We start from the raw sequence: 18,511 nt of genomic DNA on the forward strand, positions 1-18,511 counted from the left end.
TTCGAAAACGAAAAAAGAAAACCACCCCAAAACAGCACAACAACGATGGGCCTGTGCTGACGCAACACAGTGCCCGGGACCGGTATGGCACAAGCAAGGCGAGTGGTGGGCTGCAAGTGTAAGGGGCCTGGGCCCGTCTCCCCGCTGCGCCCCGTCTGACGCACGCCCTCGGTTTGTGTGCTTTCATGGGGGCACATGGAATTCGACGTGACCTCCGTGAAGCAGCAGCGAAAGCCGGGGAGGGGCATTGCTATGCGTCTCCTGCCCCCTTTCTTCGAGACCCCGCGTTTGGCGACTAGTGTCCCCGTAGTGTACCCTCTGCGCTCGCCGACGCGCATGCTGTTTGACTCCATCTCACTCCCTCTTCCTCACCTCTCTCCGTTCTTATACTGGTGTCTTTCTCCCCATCTCCTCGTACCTCACATACTGGCCCGGCTCCTCACCTGCTCCTGCGTGCATGCACGTTGCTCAACTCCTGGCTTACCACTTGCCCCGCACACGACTCCACCGCGCACGCTCTGTCGGTTCTGCCGTCTACGGCGTCGTGCACACGCTGTTTCTGTGACGCTGTGCACTCCTTGCGTACATCGGCCTTACACCGCACACCCGCACGTGCCATTGCGGGGCAGATCTGCAGGTTTATCCTTTGTTTTGTTTTGTCGTTTCGTCTCTCGCCACTCGGTGCTGGATAGCTCAGCCTAATTCTTGTCCCCTCTCTCTTCCTTCTTCCGCCTTCGACTCTTTCGCCGCCCTCTGCTGGTTACGCGCGTCTATTTACCAAAAACAAAAACAGCAACGCGGCACGCGAGGATTGCGGTACGTACGAGGAGGCTATAGCGAACTACATACACAGAGTAACTCCACATATTCAGGTCTTTCTCGCGGTCTGTGCGTGTGCGTGCAGCTGACTATCTTCCTACAGTCATTGCGTTGGTGACTACACTCTTCCAGTCTTTCAGACATCCCCTCTTCTGCGGCTGTCGTCGTCGCCGCGGATTTCTCTCGCTACTAAATTCTTTTTTTTTTGCCTCCGCCTTTTTCCTTGTTTGCGCGTGTGTGCGCTGGTGACATCGGCGTCTTGAGCGTGGTGTAATTCGGGTCCAGAGGAGCCTTCATAGAGTTAGCGAGCGAGAGCGCACGGAGTATCGAACCCACATCTAGCGTGGAGCTGAGCTGAATTGACGAATTTGTGTCCGTACCTTCCGTGTCCTTAGACTGTCTTTTTCCTTTCTTCTCTCTGCACAGAGGTGCCCCTTGCGTGCGTCATCGCGCCTGTTCTTTTTTCGCACCTCCTTCATCTGTACGCGGTACCATGTACCCACACTCGAAGCAGTCGATGGCGTCGACCATCCACAGCTTCGTCACGGAGAACAAAATCGAGGAGAAGGGGCTAAAGCTCAGCGAACTGCGCCGCTTGCCGAACTCAAATCAGGTTTCGATCGTGTTCGATGGTAACCGTGTGCTGGACGACGTTGTCCAAGACGTGCACGTCACCGGCCCCCTCACCATCTTCACTGCCTCCACCCCGTGGTCCGCCTACACCGTCATCAGCGAGTACACGGAGATGGTGCGCAAGCTGGGCGAGTACTTTCGGGCATGTGACGCGGACTTCAAGCCGATGTTTGTCTTCAACGGGTGCGGGTTTCATCCGATGGAGGACCAGGACACGACATCGCCGGCCCCGCCGATGGAGGTGGCGTCCTACAGCGCCTACAACAAGAACAAGACGGTTCGCAGCGTGCCGGCCGAGGCACAGAAAAAGTTCGCCTCGCGCTTTGCGATCGAGGAGGATGTCGAGGGCTTAATCGTTAGGAAGCTGTGCGAAGTTGCCGAGGAAACGATGCGGGCGCCGTACTTAGCGTGGAGCCAGATCTCTGCCTTCTTCGCCCCATCGAACACAATGACCTCGGAAACTTTTGGGTCGCTGGAGCTGCTTGCTTTCCCTGGCATCGACCGCGTGATCACAAACATCGATGTCGACGCCGGCACCTTCGATTGCGTGTCGAAGGCCTCCATGATGGCCGCGCTGCGCCGCCGCTACGACGCCGAGTTCTCCGAGGACGACTTCAGCGCCATTGCCCTCTACGAAACGAAGAACCGCCTCTTCCGCGTCAAGAACCGCCGCGAGACCTTCGACGACCTTTGCCGCCTTCCGCGAGACCCGACCCGCGTAGACGCCTTTATGAAGCAACACCGCGTCAGCGAAGATCAGAAGCTGCTGCTGCGTCGCAACTTGGGTGCCTTAGATGCACCGGTGTTCACCGTGGACGCGCAGCTGGTGCCGCTGTCGACGCTGCACAACCGGCCACGCCGCTGCGAAATTCGCCCGATCTTTGGTAGCCCGATGCCTATTGTGTTCTTCTACCTCTTCATGAGTGGCCCGCTGCTGCCGCTGCCCTTCGCCATCCACAGTCAGGAGGTACTGGCGGATGACTGGCCGCTCATCGACACCTCTGCCTACCGTCGCGCCGCGGAGTCGATCTTGCCACTACGCGTGCAGGTGGTCTTTCAACTGTTCCCGATAGCCCCCAAGACGAGTGACTTCTACTGGATCCGGCAGTATGTCGTGTTCAAGAAGCAGCAGCAAGCGCCGGAGTCACAGTCGCGTGTCTGCAAGCTGAGCAACCCGCCCACCATTGACCTGGCGTACTGGAGCTTTATGGAGGAAGAGCTGTTGCAGTCGACGCGCGACGCAGACAACGTCTACTTCACCGATATTGTGTCCTTCTGCGGCTGCGCGGTGGCCGAGCCGGTCATCTACAAGTCAGTCCAGGCTACGCTGGCTGCCGTCTACCTGCGCTCCCTCGACTTCCTAGGCTACTTCACGCACGCCACGGACGGCGCGGAGTCGAGCGGGCCGTCCGTGTACTGCAAGGCGCTCGAGCGCTTTGATTGCCCGACGCTGAGCGAGTACGGTGTGCTGCTGATTGAGCTCATGCGCACTGGCACGCTGAACGATGATCCGTTGGTGGTGGTGCTCAATCGCGTCGACGACACCATTCCCATGGGCGTGCGCTTTGCGTCTCGGCTGGTGTCCATTATCCCCGCCAACGTATGCGGGCCGTGGTCGGGACCCTTTGATCCGGAGATGGCCGCCTTCGGCGTCATTTCTCGTCTGTTTAGCCGCACCCTGCGCGTCCTACACGAGGTTGTCGCCATGCTTCTGTTCGCCAACCGCGCGACGACGGTGCCGTGGGACCAGTTCAGTAACGTTGTGCAGCGTCTTCCCTTCAACTTCCCGGCCGAATTCTCTGCGGGCTTCCTGATGACGTACGTGCTGTGCAACCCGCAGTGCACGATGGAGGAACTGTGCGCCACCTTCCCTGAGATGTACGCCCTGGACACTGACCTGCAAACGCTCTTCTGGTTCTTCACGATGGGCTTCGAGGCGATTCGCGTCATCAATTACGAGGAGCCACTGTCGTACGACATGGTGCAGGTGGTGAACGCTGCGCGGCAGCTGGTTGGCCAGGCGTGCGAGCGCCTCTGCCCCGATGTCTTCGTCGCACACTTTCCCACGGCTGACATCCTCTTCGTTGCGCAGAACCAGGGCATGGACATGGGCCCGATGGATCCGCAGATGGACGTCCCCATGCCGATGAACAACATGCACGGCCAGATGCCGAGCAACATGAACATGAACATGAATATGAACATGCACACCGGCATGAACTCCAACATGATGCAGTACCAACCACCGAGGATGTACTAGGCCGAGCAGAGGAGAGGAAAAAAAGGAAGCGCACAACCGCGACGTTGGTGAGCGGGTCGGAAAAAATTGTGTCCATGCGTTTTGCGTGTCGGCAGAACAAAAAAGGTGGCAGACTGTGAACGCCATGAGCACGCCACCGGATGACGAGGCAGAATTTGGCGACTGCCGCTTGGTCACTTCGCTTTTCTCACGCTTAAAAAGCGATGGAGAACACGGACGTGTGCGTATCACGTCGAGCAACAGCTCTTGAGTGCGCGCACCTCCCTGCGGAGGCGGCCCCTGGAGCGCTAAGCGTGTATGTTATTTTGTTTTGTGTGTGTTCGGTGCTGGCGCCGTGCACCCTCGCGTACGTCTCGACGGTGCCAGCACCCACCAGCCTCTTTGTGTCTGTACAGCTGCTTGCCTGTCAAGGACGGGCGGGGGGGGGGAGGAGGAGAGAGGAGTTTGTTGTTGATTAATTTATAGAGTATACTAAGCGCTGATTGCGTCGTCGTTCTTTTTTTGTTCGTTTTTTTTTTTGTGCTTTTGTCTTGTTCCTGTTGTGCGATGAGTTGGTGGCCTTGGTTTCTTGTGTCTGTGTGTGTGGCACACTCGTTCTTCCCGTTTCTTTTGTGCGTACGTGAAGGGATCTTTTTGGCAATTTTGCAACCACCACGGTTGCTCATGGTGCGTGCGTGCGTCTTTGTGCTTGAGGAAGTGCTTGTCCTTACTTTTCTTTCTGTTATGATTGGGAGCTGCTTCTCCACATTCTTTGGTATGTGCTGTGCGTTGGACTCCGCCCGCTGGCCTCCCTCTCCCCGTCTTCGCTCCTCCTTGCACTGATCTCAGTTGTGTGGGTTGGCGCCGGTGCATGGATCTGCGCACCGTCCGCTTTCGCGTCAGCACCGTTTTTTTTTTCCTTCGTCGTCTGTGTGTGTGGGTCGTCCGTGCCCGCGTCTCGTGTGCGCCATGCTGGAGACATCTTGCCCCTCCTTTTCTCTCTTTCTGTGAGTTCAGCCTTATCATGTGTGCGTGTGCCCCACTGTTCTTCGCACCGTCTCTCCCTTCTCCGCTGGACATGTCCCTTGATTGCGGCTTCGCTGACTGAGATCGAGGGCATCAGAGGCGACTTGTTGGTGCAGTGTTATCGTCGCTGCCGCCACGGCACCTGTAATGGGGTGACGCAAAAGGGAAAAAAGGGAAGGGAGGGGACAAGCGCGACGCAGTGAGGGGGAGTCCAAGCGTCCATGCAGAGGGAGGCTTGAATGGGAGAGGGAGGCACGGCTGGCGGCAAAGGTGGGCTCGAACACCCGCGGTCTCCCCCCTTTTTTCGTTCACCACGTTGCTGTTCTCAATACACGTCGTTACAGATACCAGATTAGCGGATCGCATTTTTTCCCAATTCCTTTGCCTGCTCCGTTTTTCTCTTGCTCTCGGTTGTTGTCGACGCTACCGGCAGCACCGCGCGTGTGCCAAGGATATCCCCATCTCGTCACTTTGCGCCACATGTGCAGTTATAAGGCCACCGCGGCACCACCCTTGGCGTCATCCGTCGCTGTGACAGGGACGTAGAAGTGACCTTTCGGCGAGGGGAGAGAGTATGAGAGGGAGGGGGATGGCCGCGGTGCGTTGTGGCTCGCTCGCTAGCCGCCGCACAGACGCCCGCTAAACCACCTCCATTCAAGAGAGATGGAGCGTGAGACGCCACAGGAGAGAGAGAGAGCAGCCCAAGACCGTGCAAGGGGAGCGGAATCAGGAAGCAGCATATCGTCGATACGGAAGGCTTCTCCTCTATATGGATGGGCGGACTGACGATTTACAGGGTGGGCCGGCGACGGCTGAGAGTCTGCTCCGCGGCTCTGGAGCAGTACACGTTAATGTGCGAAAGGGCGTATCTCTCTTTGGTTTTGTCTCTCCCCTCTCCTACCTTCCCCCAGCTCGCTGGGGCGCCGTGTATTCTGTGCATTTTTACCACACACACACACACACAGGTGCGTGCACAGACACCGTACATCTGTGTTTCACTACTTCCGTTTCTCTTGTATGCCTGCGATCAGGTGGGTGCTCGCCAAACAAGAGTGTGCGAGTGCGTGACGCTGCTGGGCATTCCAAGTCCCCCCTTCCACCGGCTCTCTGCCTTTGTTATTTCTTTTCTCCTCCTCGCTGTGCGCTCTTTTTGCTATATTTTGTGTTTTCTTTTTTTTTTTTTGGTTTCTTCGCCATGTTCTTCTCTTTGTTTTGCTTTTCGTGTCGCTTCGATCGTTTCTCAACTCTCTCTGCACCCTCCCCTCTCTCCCCGCCACCACCGCCACTTATGCTTGTTTGTACTTCTCTCTGGAATAAGGGTTCTCGCAAAAAGAAGGAGGGAAGAACTGAGCGGTGTCAGCGCCTCATGACAAGCCAAAATGGGGCGCACACGAATTACGACGCGAGCGCGCATAGAGCGGTAGTCGTAAGACAAAGACACGTATGCACGGAAGCCGTTTTCCAGCAGGTGTGGGAAGTGGGTGGGCCAGCCGGTTTGTCGGCCACGCCCGTCTCAGTAACAAGGGGAGATCGTTGTGGCCTTCTTTCCGGGGTAGCAAAAGACGAGAAGCATGCGCTGCCCGTTGAGGACTTCGAACCGCCGCTACAGGTGATGCCACCAGGCAGAGCACCCACACACCCACCTACCTGCCTAGACGGGGCACGCTTACTAAGCTCACCTAACTACAAGCCGTAGCAACTCTCAGATCTCTTCCCTCGTTATGCGCTTACCTGCATCTATGCGTGCGCGTGACGTTTTGGCCAACAACCACGTCGCCTCCGACGATCCCCCGCCAGTTTCCCTTCGTTTCGCCGTCTCCATGTCCGAGGGCTTTTATCTGGGGATCTCTTTTGCACTGGAGCGTTTCTCCGTTTTTTTGTGTTGTTGTGTTTTTTTTTTTCGTTCTGCCAGTCACCCCCTTTCGATATCGATGATCCGTGGCTGAGAAGAAAGAGAACATAAGGAGAAACAGCGCTTGTGGGCGAGAGAGGTGTGCGCACGGCGGGCTGTCTTGCTCTGGATGGGTGACTGTGCGGTGTACGGAGGTGGCAGAAGGCACTCACGCATGCGGCACCAAGTCGACACGCATGCGCTCCTTGCCATGGAAGCACAAACTTACCCACAATCAGAAGCACCCACGACACGAAAAGTGCGCAGGCTGCGGACCCCCTGCCTCTTCTTCTTTAACTCCATCTTTGTCTGTTTCCTTTCTTCTCGTCTCCCGTTTTATTTTTGTCTTTTTTTTTGCCGTTCTTGTATTGTCAGCCCTTTCCCTCCATGGCTTTTGTGTGTGCGTGTGCTGTGTTGTGTTGTGTGTGTGCGCGTGTGTGCATGCTCGTATTTTGTCTAGTCGCTGCACTGGTTCGTCGGCTACTTCCGTCTTCCTCTTCGTCATCATTGTCCCTGGCTGTCGTCGTCACGCTTTGGTTTAGAGATCTCCTTTTGCATGTTTTTTTTTTCGTTTTGGTTGCTTCCCGTCTCCACGTTGCTTTCGGTTGTGTGCTGGTGCGCGCGTGCGTGTGTGTCTCGCTTCCTTTGTTGGTGCGAGTGTACTTGTTTCTCCGCTGTAGTTGACACTCTCGGCCTTTCGTTGTACTAGTCCAGGCGAATCCGCGTCCTTCAAGCACGGCGATATACCAAACGCAAAAGACACACGCGCACATTCAGATGCAAAGTAGCGGTGGTCTCTTATCGCTCTCTCTCTGTGTACTGTTACCTTGCGCCAGCGTCTGCCAGTCGGAGCTGCACACACAAAAAAGGATGTAATCGATTAGGGAGGGAGGGAGTGGTGGGGGCGGCACCGTGGCCGTCTCCTCTTGTCTCCTCTATCCGTGTCTTTGGATGGCTGTGTGTGTGTATGTGTGTGTGTGTGTGTGCACGCGTGTATGGTGAGAGGGATAGCGGTCGATGGTATAAACGCGGTGCACCATGTGAGGCGGGCTTCTCTGACTGTTGCTGGCTGACGCTTGAAGCAGGAGCAGGCAGTTCAGGTGAGGGCATCCTGAAGAAACAAGGAACTGCGCTGCCGCATATCCCTGTCGCGGTGTACGTGTTGTTTGTTGGCTTTTTGCGTGTGCGTGTGTGTGTGATTTGTGCCTCCTTCTCATCCCTTTCCTTGTCTTTCGCTTTTTTATTTTCGTCTTGCCGTGTGCGCTGGAGACCGCTCCTGCTTTGTGCGTGTTGCGTTTTTGTTTTGTGGTTTTGTCCTTTTTTTTTTACCCATTGCGCATCTCTCGCGGGTTTGTGTCTGTGTGTGTGTGCTGTCAGTGCGCCCCCCCCCATGTTGGCATGCTTTCGTCTCCTCCATCTCGCTTGTCTTTTTCCCTTTTTTGGCTTCTTGTCTTGTGTTGCCTGATTTTGGGGATCGCCTTCTCTGTCTTTTTATGTGTGATGCACTGGAGGATAAAGAAGCGGTGCAGGAGGCGAATGACTGAATAGAACACCGTACGAATAGCGATGCTTCAAGCGGTGTTTCGATGGCGGATGGGCGTTGTTCATTCGATGCTCTTTTTTATTTGGTATTGGCGTGTGCTCTGGTTTCTTTTAGTGGTTTGCCAGTTCCTCGCTGTGTGTGTTCCACTCTCCTCGTCTCTGTTTCTTGTCCACCCTGTTCTACCTCTATTAAAGAATGAGCATGCAAAGAACACCCGCAACGACAAGGCGGATCTCTGTGATTCGTCGCTGCACAATATCGATCACCGCAGACGTTTTAATGTGGGTGCGCTGTCCAACGAATGTCGTCACAACCCCTCGTGCGTGGTGCGGCTTTTTTTTTTGGCGCGTTGCCACGGACGTCGGCGCGCCGCGCGCGCGGTCTTTCGATGTGCTCTCACTCCATAGTTGCCGGCCTCCGACCCGTGATGATGATGCCAGCATATTGCTTTGCTGATCCACGCCACAAATGAAGGCCACGCGGTCGTGCTGAAAGAACGAATGCGACGGTGAAATCAAGCAAGGCTGTTTTCTCCTCTTCACGGCTGACGGCAGCGCGCAACTCGTGGATGAGCACTCCATAGCGGACAGCCGATGCCTTTTTCATCCTCTGTGTGCCCCCTTCGGCTTCACGCTGGGCACCCTTTTCTCGCTCCTGCTTTTTCCTTCGTCGCGCTCTCCGCCGGGACCTGCGTGGAAGAGTTCCAGGAGCGGGACACGCGCACACCCTTGAATCTACACTCGAGCGCGGATGCACTGTGGGCAAACGCCGCCCTTCGTGACCGCACCTCCTCTCTCACGTTCGGTGGGCCGCAAAAGCGCTTGCCCCAGCACGCGCACGTGTAGGGCGCAGTGAGTGCAGCGGGCCTCTTGCCCTTCTTTCTACTTCATAGACTCACCCACATTCTCATCACGCACAGAGACGACACGTGAGCGCCAAAGGCGTACCTCGCTATTTCCTTGGCATACACTGCAAGTGGGCTCGTTATGCGTCAGACCACTTTCGAGCGCTTCGTTGAACACATGGCCCAGGAAGGCGGTCCGAGTGGGACCGCCGCCCCGCGTGAGGAAGGCAAGAAGGCAACTACCGATGCAAACCGCGAAGATCGAAAGCGGCCCCGGGAGGAGGAGAAGGTAGCGGGCTCTTATGTATCGAGCACTCCGGCCTCGAACGCCGCCTCTCGTCTGCGGACAAGCTGGAATGAGCCAACGAATGCCTACTACGCACAACACGTTGCAGAATACAAGGCGCTGGTCGCTGATGTGCCGCCGCCGACGGCGACGTCCATGGCGAAGCTCTTCCAGGAGTCCTCCTTCGATCCTGTGACGACGTTCGAGGCAGTATGGTTGCCTCCCCGGGTCCCTGTCGCGCCGCCTACCGCTGGCGCATCTGAGCCGGTGCCGTTTGCGGCAGTAGTGGACGTGCTGGCAGACATCAGCGCCACCGGCTCGCGGCTTGAGTGCTTGAAGCAGCTCACCTTTCTTCTGCTTGCTGTTATCGAGCGGTGCCCAGAGGACTTGGTGCCGGTGATGTACCTGGTGATTAACAAGCATGCGCCGCAGCACGAGGGCGTGGAGCTAGGCATCGGCGATGCGGTACTGGTGAAGGCGGTGGCCGAGTGCTGCAGCATGACGGAGGCCCGAGCCAAAGAGGCGTACCGGCAGAGCGGCGATTTGGCGGAAATCGCGCAGATGCACAAGCAGAAGCAAAGCACGCTCATGAAGCCGAAGCCGCTCTCCGCTCGGAGCGTGTTCAAGACATACAAGGAGATCGCGATGATGAGCGGCAGGGATGTGATGCGGCGGCGGTCAGACTTGATCAAGGGACTTTTGCGCGACGCACAGGGCCCGGAGGTGAACTTGATTGTGCGTGGGCTTCAGCAGAAGATGCGCATCGGCCTTGCTGAGCCATCCGCCTTGGCAGCTGTGGGGTACGCCTTCGCTCTTCACTTCCTCGGAGGCGCGCAAATGCACAAGATGGACGAGGTGCAGCTGCAGACGTTGCTGAATACCGGCGCCGACAGTCTCGCGCGTATCTTCTACGAGGTGCCGAGTCTCGACGTGGTCCTGAGCGCCGTTCTTGCGAACGGCTTCATGACCTTGGTGCCGGGTAGCTCCATCGCGAAACGGTATGCGAAGGACTTGTCTATTCGGCCTGGGCTGCCAGTGAAGCCCCAGCTAGCGTACCCGACGAGCAGTATCACCGTCATTCTGGACCGTCTGCAGGGCAAGAAGTTCACGTCGGAGTACAAGTACGACGGCGAGCGCGCGCAGATCCACTATGACAAAGACAAAGGCTTCCATATATTTTCTCGCAACTCCGAGACCCACACCGGCAAATACCCGGACGTCATTTCCATGCTGCCAAAGGTCTTTGACCCAGTCGAAGTACAGTCTTTCATCCTCGATTCGGAGGTTGTGGCGGTGCATCCGGAGACCGGGGCCCTTCAGGCATTCCAAGTGCTGCAGCATCGCGGCCGAAAGAACATTGCAGAGGAGGATGTCAGCATTCCCGTCTGCGTGTTTGTGTTTGATATCTTGTATTTCAACGGAGAGCCGCAACTGAATAAGACACTGCAGCAGCGTCGCGAGCTGCTGTGGCGGTGCATCCATCCCCTTCCGGCAAAGCTGTCCTTTGCCACTTACTTGGATTCCGACAAGGTCGAGGACATTCAAACGTTTTTGGAGCGGTCCATCGCGGACGGCTGCGAAGGATTAATGGTGAAGACGCTCGATGAGGAGGCCAACTACACCCCCGCCAAGCGCTCGCACTACTGGCTGAAGCTGAAGAAGGACTACATGGACGGCGTCACCGATACGCTGGATCTTGTCCCCATCGCCGCGTTCCACGGCAAGGGCAAGCGAACTGGCGTGTTCGGCGGCTTCCTGCTGGCGTGCTACGACCCGAAGGCGGACGAGTACCAGAGCATCTGCAAAATCGGCACCGGCTTCCAGGACGAAGAGCTGGAGAAGCTCACGCAGTCCCTTAAGCCGTTCGTGGTGGACGACAAGCCGCGCTACTACCGCGCAGGTGGGGAGGAGCCGGATGTTTGGCTCACCGAGGCGCAGGTGTGGGAGGTGAAGGCGGCGGACCTGTCAGTGTCGCCAGTTCATCAGGCAGCCGTGGGGCTTGTGGACCCCAGCAAAGGCATCGCGCTGCGCTTTCCTCGCTACCTGCGCCAGCGCGAGGACAAGAAACCCGCAGACGCCACAAATGCACAGCAGGTGGCGGACATGTACAAGGCGCAGTCCTTGGCAGTGCAGCACGAAGCGAACGGGGACGCCGAGTGAGCTGTCACGCTGAAAGAGACGCGCTGGCGCATCTCGCGATCGCTCTTTGTCGCCAAAGTCTCTCTCGTTGCGAGCGGCGTTCTTGGCCACATTTGCTTTCTTCTTCACTTATCCTGCAGCGCACATGCAGCGTGGGCGTCAAGTCGGAGGCGCCCTGAGAGGTCCGCGGTGAATAACCCCATCATAGCCGCGCGTTCCCACCATCTCTTCCACGCATACACACACACACACATCATCTTCACAAAAGGTGATAGTGTCGTGAGACCATCGACCACGTGGCAGTGTGTCTCCCCCGTCACGCTCGTAGCAGTCTGCCCCACGGTGGGCTGTGGCCTGCCCAGGTAACCCCTGATCCTGCGGAGGTTCATGGCGCCTGGCTCAGTAACTGCATTTCTTGAAGTTCATCTCTCTTGCTTTTTCATACACATCCTCTTCTCAACCATCCTTCCCTGCCGGAGCACCACACTACCGGGCTGCTTCGTTCTTGACGTCGCTGCTGACCCCACTTGGGCCAGTGCCGCAGCTGCTGTGGCATGGGCGCATCTTTGTAAGGAGGCGTACAAACCGCCTTCATGACCGTTTCGCCACCACACGGCATTCGCCTTTTCCTCTCTCCTCTCCGGGCCAGCCACAAACGCACACACGCACAGGCGACGCAATCTCCGGATCCTTTCACGACGCAGCCGCTCCCCTCGTTCTCATGGGTACCTACCTCTCCCTCCTGGTGCGCAAGCGACCAAGAGAAGATGGATCGGACGACGCATCCTCTGCAGCCGGCTGCAGCGCCTCCCATGCGGCGTCTCTTCCACCCTCCTCTCTCTCACACCTGCTTCGCAGCTTGCGATATCGCTGCGCTTCCCCGAGCCGTATCGGGTCGGAGGTGTGCCGTTCCGTTGCGGAAGATGAGGCGACGCGCCGCACGTACGGCTGTCACGCACACGTATACGAGACCGACACCGTCGACGGGAGCCACGGCGTGGCGCTGGCGTGGAGCGTCGACGAGTTTGCTTCGCCTCTGTCGGCGCTCTCCCTCCTCTCACTGTGTCGTGTGGCCAACAGCTGCCGCAAAAAGACGCTGGTGACGACTCCAAAAGGCGAGGCAGTAGTACTAGCCTACGCCGCCGCCCTGTAGGAGCGGTGGCCGTGCGCAGGTGCACGCACGTGCCCACAGAGCAGGATGGGCGACCGCGCTTGTTGCTTGCTTCTTTTTTTTCCTTTACCGTACTGCTCTCTCCCGCCTACTGTCCACCGGCAGGTGGTGGGCCCACTACCAAGCGAAATGGAGCGGCAAAGCTCCCACAGACCCGTTTCCCTCAACAAGAACGGTGCTGACCGTTGCCTGGGGGCGTTTCTGTCTACCCTGCTCCTCCTCGTGGTGCGCCTCTTCTCCGCGGCGAGAGATGTGCAACCACTTACACACCGACACCCACGCCCACACACACGCGTACACACACACACATATATATATATATACATATATGTACGTAAACGCACCCGTGCATTCCTTCGACTTTTGTTCTTCTCCTGCATCTTTTTGTGCCCGTCGTTCTTCCTCCGACTCTCCGTGCCATTTCGCTTGCGCGCGTGCTTTCGCCTGTCACCCATTATGCATCCATCAATGAGGCAGCCGACAAATCGGGCACATCAGTCTCATATATGTTCGTTTGCCAAGCGCGTCGCCGCTTCTGTTGCTCTCGTTGTGCATGTGCGTACTCGTGTGTGCCCTTTTCACACTTGCGCACAGAGACAAAGTAGAATAACAGCAGCAGAGTGCAGAAACATACGAGTCTCCTCTTCGCCTCCCTTCTCTTCCCCGGCCTCTTCCCAGCGAACACGTCGAGCTTACACGCAGGGGGGGGGGGTAACAGCTCACCTATCATCTTTTTTCGGATCGTTCTTAGCGTCTCCCTTGCATTCGCCTAGGAAGGGCTAGACAAACGCACATCCCTCCCCCTCCCTCAGATCCTTCACTTCCCATAGAGTCTTGATTGCCACTCGCCTGCTTTTTCGTCTTTACTGCGGGTGCTTCGCATCCAGTGATTAGCCGAGCCGCCATCGCGCGTCGGTGTCGCCACCCCCTCCCTGTGCCTTACCGTCTGTCGTGCAGACTCACAGGACTCACTGCTCTTTGAGGTACGACAGTGGTCCTTCGACCACCCCTCACAGCAAAGAGAATAGAGACATCATACACCAGACAGAGTCACACGTACGCGCGATAAGAAGCCGTCGACATCACACGTCATGGCAGCTCTTGCCGCGCTGGAGAAGGAGGTGGCCGACCTGAAGCGGGTTCGCGTCTTCAATGAGACGGTGCGCACCGGTGTCGAGCGCGTCCTGGCAAGCCTTCCGTCACCTGAGAATGAAAAGGATACATCCACCAAAGCTCGAATTCTACTACTTCGCAGCCAAGCGACCCTCTTGCTTCCACGCGTTTCGCGGGAGGCGGAGAAGGATCTTAATGCGGCTCTGAAGCTGCAGCCTGGCTCGACAACGACGTGGGTCGAGCTCAGCGAGTGCCTGCTCCGTCGCAACGCCTTTAAGGAGGCTTGCGACGCACTGGATAATGCTCTGCGCGTAAACCCGGCGCATACCGAGGCGTTGTGCAAGTACAGCCAAATCCAGCGTAACCGCTGCGGTGAGGAAGGGGTCACGGCTGAGCAGCGCAAGGCGTACTTGGAGGACGCCGTGGCCAAGGCCCGTGCAGCCGTAGGCTCCAACGTGGACGACGCAGACGCATGGAACACACTGGCGCTGTCGCTGCTGTCAAAGGTGACGCTGGAGGGCATGACGTTCGACGGCGTGCGCAAGGCACTGGCGGCGATGCAGCAGGCAGAGCGGAAGTGCCCCGAGGACCCTGATGTTCCGTACAACAAGGCCGTACTGGAAAGCCTTCTGGGGCACTTCGGGGCCGCAGCGATGGACTACTGGAAGGCGCACGCCCTCGACAAGGACCGCCTCAAGGGCACCCGCCACCTCTCGGAGGAAAACGCGAAGGTGCTGCTGCGTGCGCAGAGCCGCATGAGGACGTCCAGCGGCATTGGCAAGCGTGACTTTCAGCGGATCCGCACCCGCATCGAGCAGGCCCACAAAAAGTACACGCAGAGCACCTCCGCCAAGGTCGTTGGCGTATTAGACATAGTCACGGAGCCAACGATGCAACCCGTCACGCTGCTGGTGTCCGATGGCAAGGGTGACTTTGGGCTTTTGCTCTTGCACGAGGTGCGCCCTACGTGTTTCAAGATTGGCGACGTCATTGCCTATCCCGTGACGACTCCTGTCGAAACCATCACTCACAACGTTGTTGCCTGCCCGGGGGTGGTGGAGGAACCGTTGAAGCTCACACTGAACCATGCGTATCCGAATCCCAAGGGCATACTAGTGAATGGTCAACCACTGCCCTCCTCTGCGCATGTGCCGCTGCAGATGTCGTCTCGCCTCTTCGCGTGAGCTGAGCAACAGCGCCTCTGCGTGCTGCTGGGAACGGAGGGGGCTGCATTGGACGCCGCTGCGCTCCCCTCTCTTCCCCATGCGTTTTGCACAGTACGCTCTCTCGCAGGCCGGTTTAGCTGTGGTGACAGTCGTTGAATGGGCAGGAGATGAGGGGCACGTAAAATAATCCACGTGTCGGCAGCCCTTTTTCGTTAACTGCGCGTGCGCGCGTACCTGCGTGTGCAGCGCGCAGTGCAGCGCCACATGAGGGCATGACGAAAAAAAAAAAGCATACAGAGGAAGAATGAAGACAAAGGCGGATAGCTGAAAGCGAACCGCCTTTTCCCTTGCGTGTACGTTGCACGCACGTCTGTGCGTCTCCGACGTGCAGCATGGATGCGTCCACCTCTCCCCTCTGCTCGACCTTTTGCACGACGTGATGGCGATTGGCATCGCGCTGCTCAGGGGATTGTAGGCGGCGGGGTGACGTATGCGGATGTATGGAGAAGCAGCGTCTGCGGTGTGCGCCCTCCCCCCTTGGGCCACCATCCACCCCGCGCCCACGTGCGCAGAGGATGCCGGTGCGCCCGTGCTGACATCTTTCCTCTGTCACCGCCACTTCAACAATGCCCACATCTTTTTGTTTTTGTGCTCTCTTCTGCTGTTGCCCTCTGCGCATACGGCGCATCCGCTGACAACGCCTGCATCGCTGCACACGTTCGCTCACCGCTGCTTCAGCAGCGTAGTCGTGCCGTCCCCACAAGCGAGAGAGCGGGAGGCAGAGAGGCAAAGCGACAGACGAGGGCGGCCGTCTCCTCCGTGGCCGTCGCGGCGTGGGCACTGCCGCTTCGCTGTTGGCGGAAATTTCCTGCATCTTTTCCTACGGTTACTTTCTTTTTCTGTCGTTGTTGGGAGCTCGTGGAGGACCGCCTTGTCAGCGGCCATGGTGAGGCGTCTTCGCACGCGCCTCGCTGCACCGAGCGGCGGCGAGGGCGGCTTTGGCTGCGCCTTCTGTGGCGCTCACCTCTGCATCGCCGAGGACATCGTCTCCGACAACTTTCGCGGCCGCCACGGCAAGGCCTTCCTTGTCTCCCGCTGCGAGAACACCTACTACGGCCATCAGGAGGAGAAGCAGCTGATGACGGGGCTGCACCGCGTGCGCGACGTATTTTGCTCCAACTGTGACCAGTACGTCGGCTGGGGATACGACTTCGCGGTCGATGAGCGCGAGATGTACAAGATGCAGCGCTTCGTGCTGGAGCGTCAGCTCATTCGGGTCATCACTCACGGGCAGCTGCGCGGGGCCCTGGGCTACAGCATCCCTGAGGGCAGCATCACCTTTGCTTTGCCTGTCGCGCGCTCGTATACATTGGAATAGCCGCAGGTGAGGAAGAGTGGTTTGGCCGCACTTGTGTCTCCGCACAGCGTTGCCACGGTACTCTCTAGACGAGTTTCAATCATCCCTGCGCAACGCCGCGGCGCATCAACCGAGTGCTGCAGGCGGCGAGCTCCCTCATTCATCGTCTCTTCTTCCATTATTGTGGGGCGGCCGCTCTTCTCTCTCTCCCTCGCCGCTCTGACGTCCACTCGCAAAACGGAAAGCAAAATAAGGATGGCTCAACCCCTTCTGCTTCGACACGTTTGCTGTTGCCTTTTACTCTCTGTTGCACTGCACCAATGCGGTGGCGTTGTCCTTCAGTTTACTTGCTGGCGCCCCCCCCCCTCAGCAGGAAGCGGCATCGATGATCGACAAGCGCGCCTTCGTGCGGCTGCCACTGAACGAAACATGCGACCAAATCGGAAAAAAAGACGACGAAAAAAAAGAGCTCGAAAAGGCACGGGGATGCACCACAGCGCCGTGTTTTGCCTGCGCGACTCTCTTTGTGAGGCCTACTTTCCGCGTCCGTGCGCCTCACAGCTATACCCCCCCCCCTCCCCCCGTCTGGAGTCGGTGCTGCGTCTGCTGGCCTGTTTTCTCGCGCGCCTTGCAGGTGATGACACCCGCTTACGTGCCGCTCTTCTTCATCTTATGAAATTCTGTGCCATTTCAGCGTGCCCCTCACCTCTATCGTTGCCGTCTGTCTCTCTTTCTCTGTCGACGTGCGAGTGGTACGTGGCGTTGCTGTTCTCTTCAACCCTTCGCTATTCTGCAGGTGTCTCTTGATCTACTTATTTATATTTTTCTTCGAGCCGGTCTCTTCTCGGTGACACGATGCAGGCGTCTTTTCAAAAGCACAACCAAGCCGAGGCCAACAACGGCGCCATGGGCACAAGGAGCAAGCGTGCCCAGGATGTGTTGATCGGCGGCCGCTTCCGCATTCAGGAGCGCTTGGGCGGTGGCGCCTTTGGTGAGGTGTTCAGAGGTGTCGAGTTGAACAGCGGCCACCCTGTTGCCATGAAGATGGAGCTGACAAAGGATGGCCATCGCTCACACCTCAATCTGGAGAACCGAATCTACAAAAAATTCAACGAGTGCCCGGTGACTGTCGGCATCCCGAAGTCCTACTACTGCGGTCGCGTGGGCGATTACACCGTCATGGTAATGGATCTTCTCGGCCCGTGCCTGGATGACCTCTTTGAAGTGTGCCACCGCAAGTTTAGCTTTAAGACGGTCTGCATGATCGGCATCCAGCTCATTCAGCGGCTTCAATATCTTCACAGCGTCGGCTACCTGCATCGCGACATCAAGCCAGAGAACTTCGTCATGGGCGTCGGCGCCAACTCCCATATCGTGTACGTGATCGACGTGGGCCTCTCAAAGGCGTGGCGCGACTCTACGGGGAAGCATATTCTGTACGCGGAGGGCAAATCGCTGACTGGCACGGCACGCTACGTTAGCATCAACACACACCGGGGCATTCAACAGTCTCGGCGCGATGACCTCGAGTCCGTCTCCTACCTGCTTGCCTACTTCGCGCGCGGCAACCTACCCTGGCAGGGGCTCAAATCACCAAAGAGGGATGCACGCTTTGAGCGCATTCGTGACGTCAAGACCGCCACGTCGCCGGCGGAGCTGTGCAAGGGCTATCCCCGTCAGCTGGCCGATTACATCGAGTATACGCGCTCCCTGGGCTTCGAAGCAGAGCCAGACTACAGCTACTGTGTGGGGCTGTTTTCTTCGGCGATGGCGGACATGGGGGAGCAGTACGACTACTGTTACCAGTGGATCGACCGAAGCGAGGCCGAGGTCAAGGCCGCCTCCGACGCGCGGGGGTCCGCTCATAGCCTGCGCACCTCTGGGGCACAGACCAGTGTTGCCGTTGGAGGCTCCAACCTCATGACCTCCTCCGTCTTTGTGGGAGACAGCGCGGTGAACGAGATGAGCAAATCCCTTCTGAATAGCAACTTTATGGAAGAGATCCAAGACTACTACGGCCTTAACGATTACATCTGAATTTAACGCCGTAGGAGACAACGCTCTGCAGGTTCACGTTGATTTACCATGGTGTTGTGGCGAATCGTTTTTTTTTTTAGTGCTGACGAAACGATGATGGGAGAGAGCGACAGAGATTGAGGGGGAGGAGGAGGAGGAGGGGCAGGGACGGACGTCAGAAAGACGAAGCTGAAGTGGCTCCTCATCGTGGAGGTCACGCCACTGGTCGGGCGCGCATCTTCAGAACGAACACGCCCGTAGAGGCCTC

At 57.7% G+C, this 18,511-nt stretch overlaps 6 protein-coding genes across 6 annotated transcripts; all 6 read left to right on the forward strand.

The window, feature by feature from the left end:
- Window positions 1–1,312: 1,312 nt before the first annotated feature.
- Window positions 1,313–3,712, forward strand: LDBPK_303480 (hypothetical protein, conserved; the record flags this gene model as incomplete). The annotated part of the gene is made up of 1 exon (XM_003863011.1): window positions 1,313–3,712. One exon carries the CDS (start codon window positions 1,313–1,315, stop codon window positions 3,710–3,712), a length of 2,400 nt encoding a protein of 799 aa, XP_003863059.1.
- Window positions 3,713–9,437: 5,725 nt separating this feature from the next.
- On the forward strand, window positions 9,438–11,441 carry LDBPK_303490 (DNA ligase I, putative; the record flags this gene model as incomplete). The annotated part of the gene is made up of 1 exon (XM_003863012.1): window positions 9,438–11,441. One exon carries the CDS (start codon window positions 9,438–9,440, stop codon window positions 11,439–11,441), a length of 2,004 nt encoding a protein of 667 aa, XP_003863060.1.
- A 700-nt stretch (window positions 11,442–12,141) lies between these two features.
- On the forward strand, window positions 12,142–12,573 carry LDBPK_303500 (hypothetical protein, conserved; the record flags this gene model as incomplete). Its single annotated transcript, XM_003863013.1, has 1 exon — window positions 12,142–12,573. One exon carries the CDS (start codon window positions 12,142–12,144, stop codon window positions 12,571–12,573), a length of 432 nt encoding a protein of 143 aa, XP_003863061.1.
- A 1,109-nt stretch (window positions 12,574–13,682) lies between these two features.
- LDBPK_303510 (hypothetical protein, conserved) lies at window positions 13,683–14,888 on the forward strand (the record flags this gene model as incomplete). Its single annotated transcript, XM_003863014.1, has 1 exon — window positions 13,683–14,888. One exon carries the CDS (start codon window positions 13,683–13,685, stop codon window positions 14,886–14,888), a length of 1,206 nt encoding a protein of 401 aa, XP_003863062.1.
- Window positions 14,889–15,813: 925 nt separating this feature from the next.
- On the forward strand, window positions 15,814–16,248 carry LDBPK_303520 (zinc-binding protein (Yippee), putative; the record flags this gene model as incomplete). Its single annotated transcript, XM_003863015.1, has 1 exon — window positions 15,814–16,248. One exon carries the CDS (start codon window positions 15,814–15,816, stop codon window positions 16,246–16,248), a length of 435 nt encoding a protein of 144 aa, XP_003863063.1.
- Window positions 16,249–17,133: 885 nt separating this feature from the next.
- LDBPK_303530 lies at window positions 17,134–18,264 on the forward strand (the record flags this gene model as incomplete). Its single annotated transcript, XM_003863016.1, has 1 exon — window positions 17,134–18,264. The coding sequence occupies one exon, from the start codon at window positions 17,134–17,136 to the stop codon at window positions 18,262–18,264; it is 1,131 nt and encodes a 376-aa protein (XP_003863064.1).
- Between the last annotated feature and the right edge of the window lie 247 nt (window positions 18,265–18,511).

The sequence above is a fragment of the Leishmania donovani genome, chromosome 30 (genome assembly GCF_000227135.1).
Source record: "Leishmania donovani BPK282A1 complete genome, chromosome 30".
NCBI classification, from domain to species: Eukaryota; Euglenozoa; class Kinetoplastea; order Trypanosomatida; family Trypanosomatidae; genus Leishmania; species Leishmania donovani.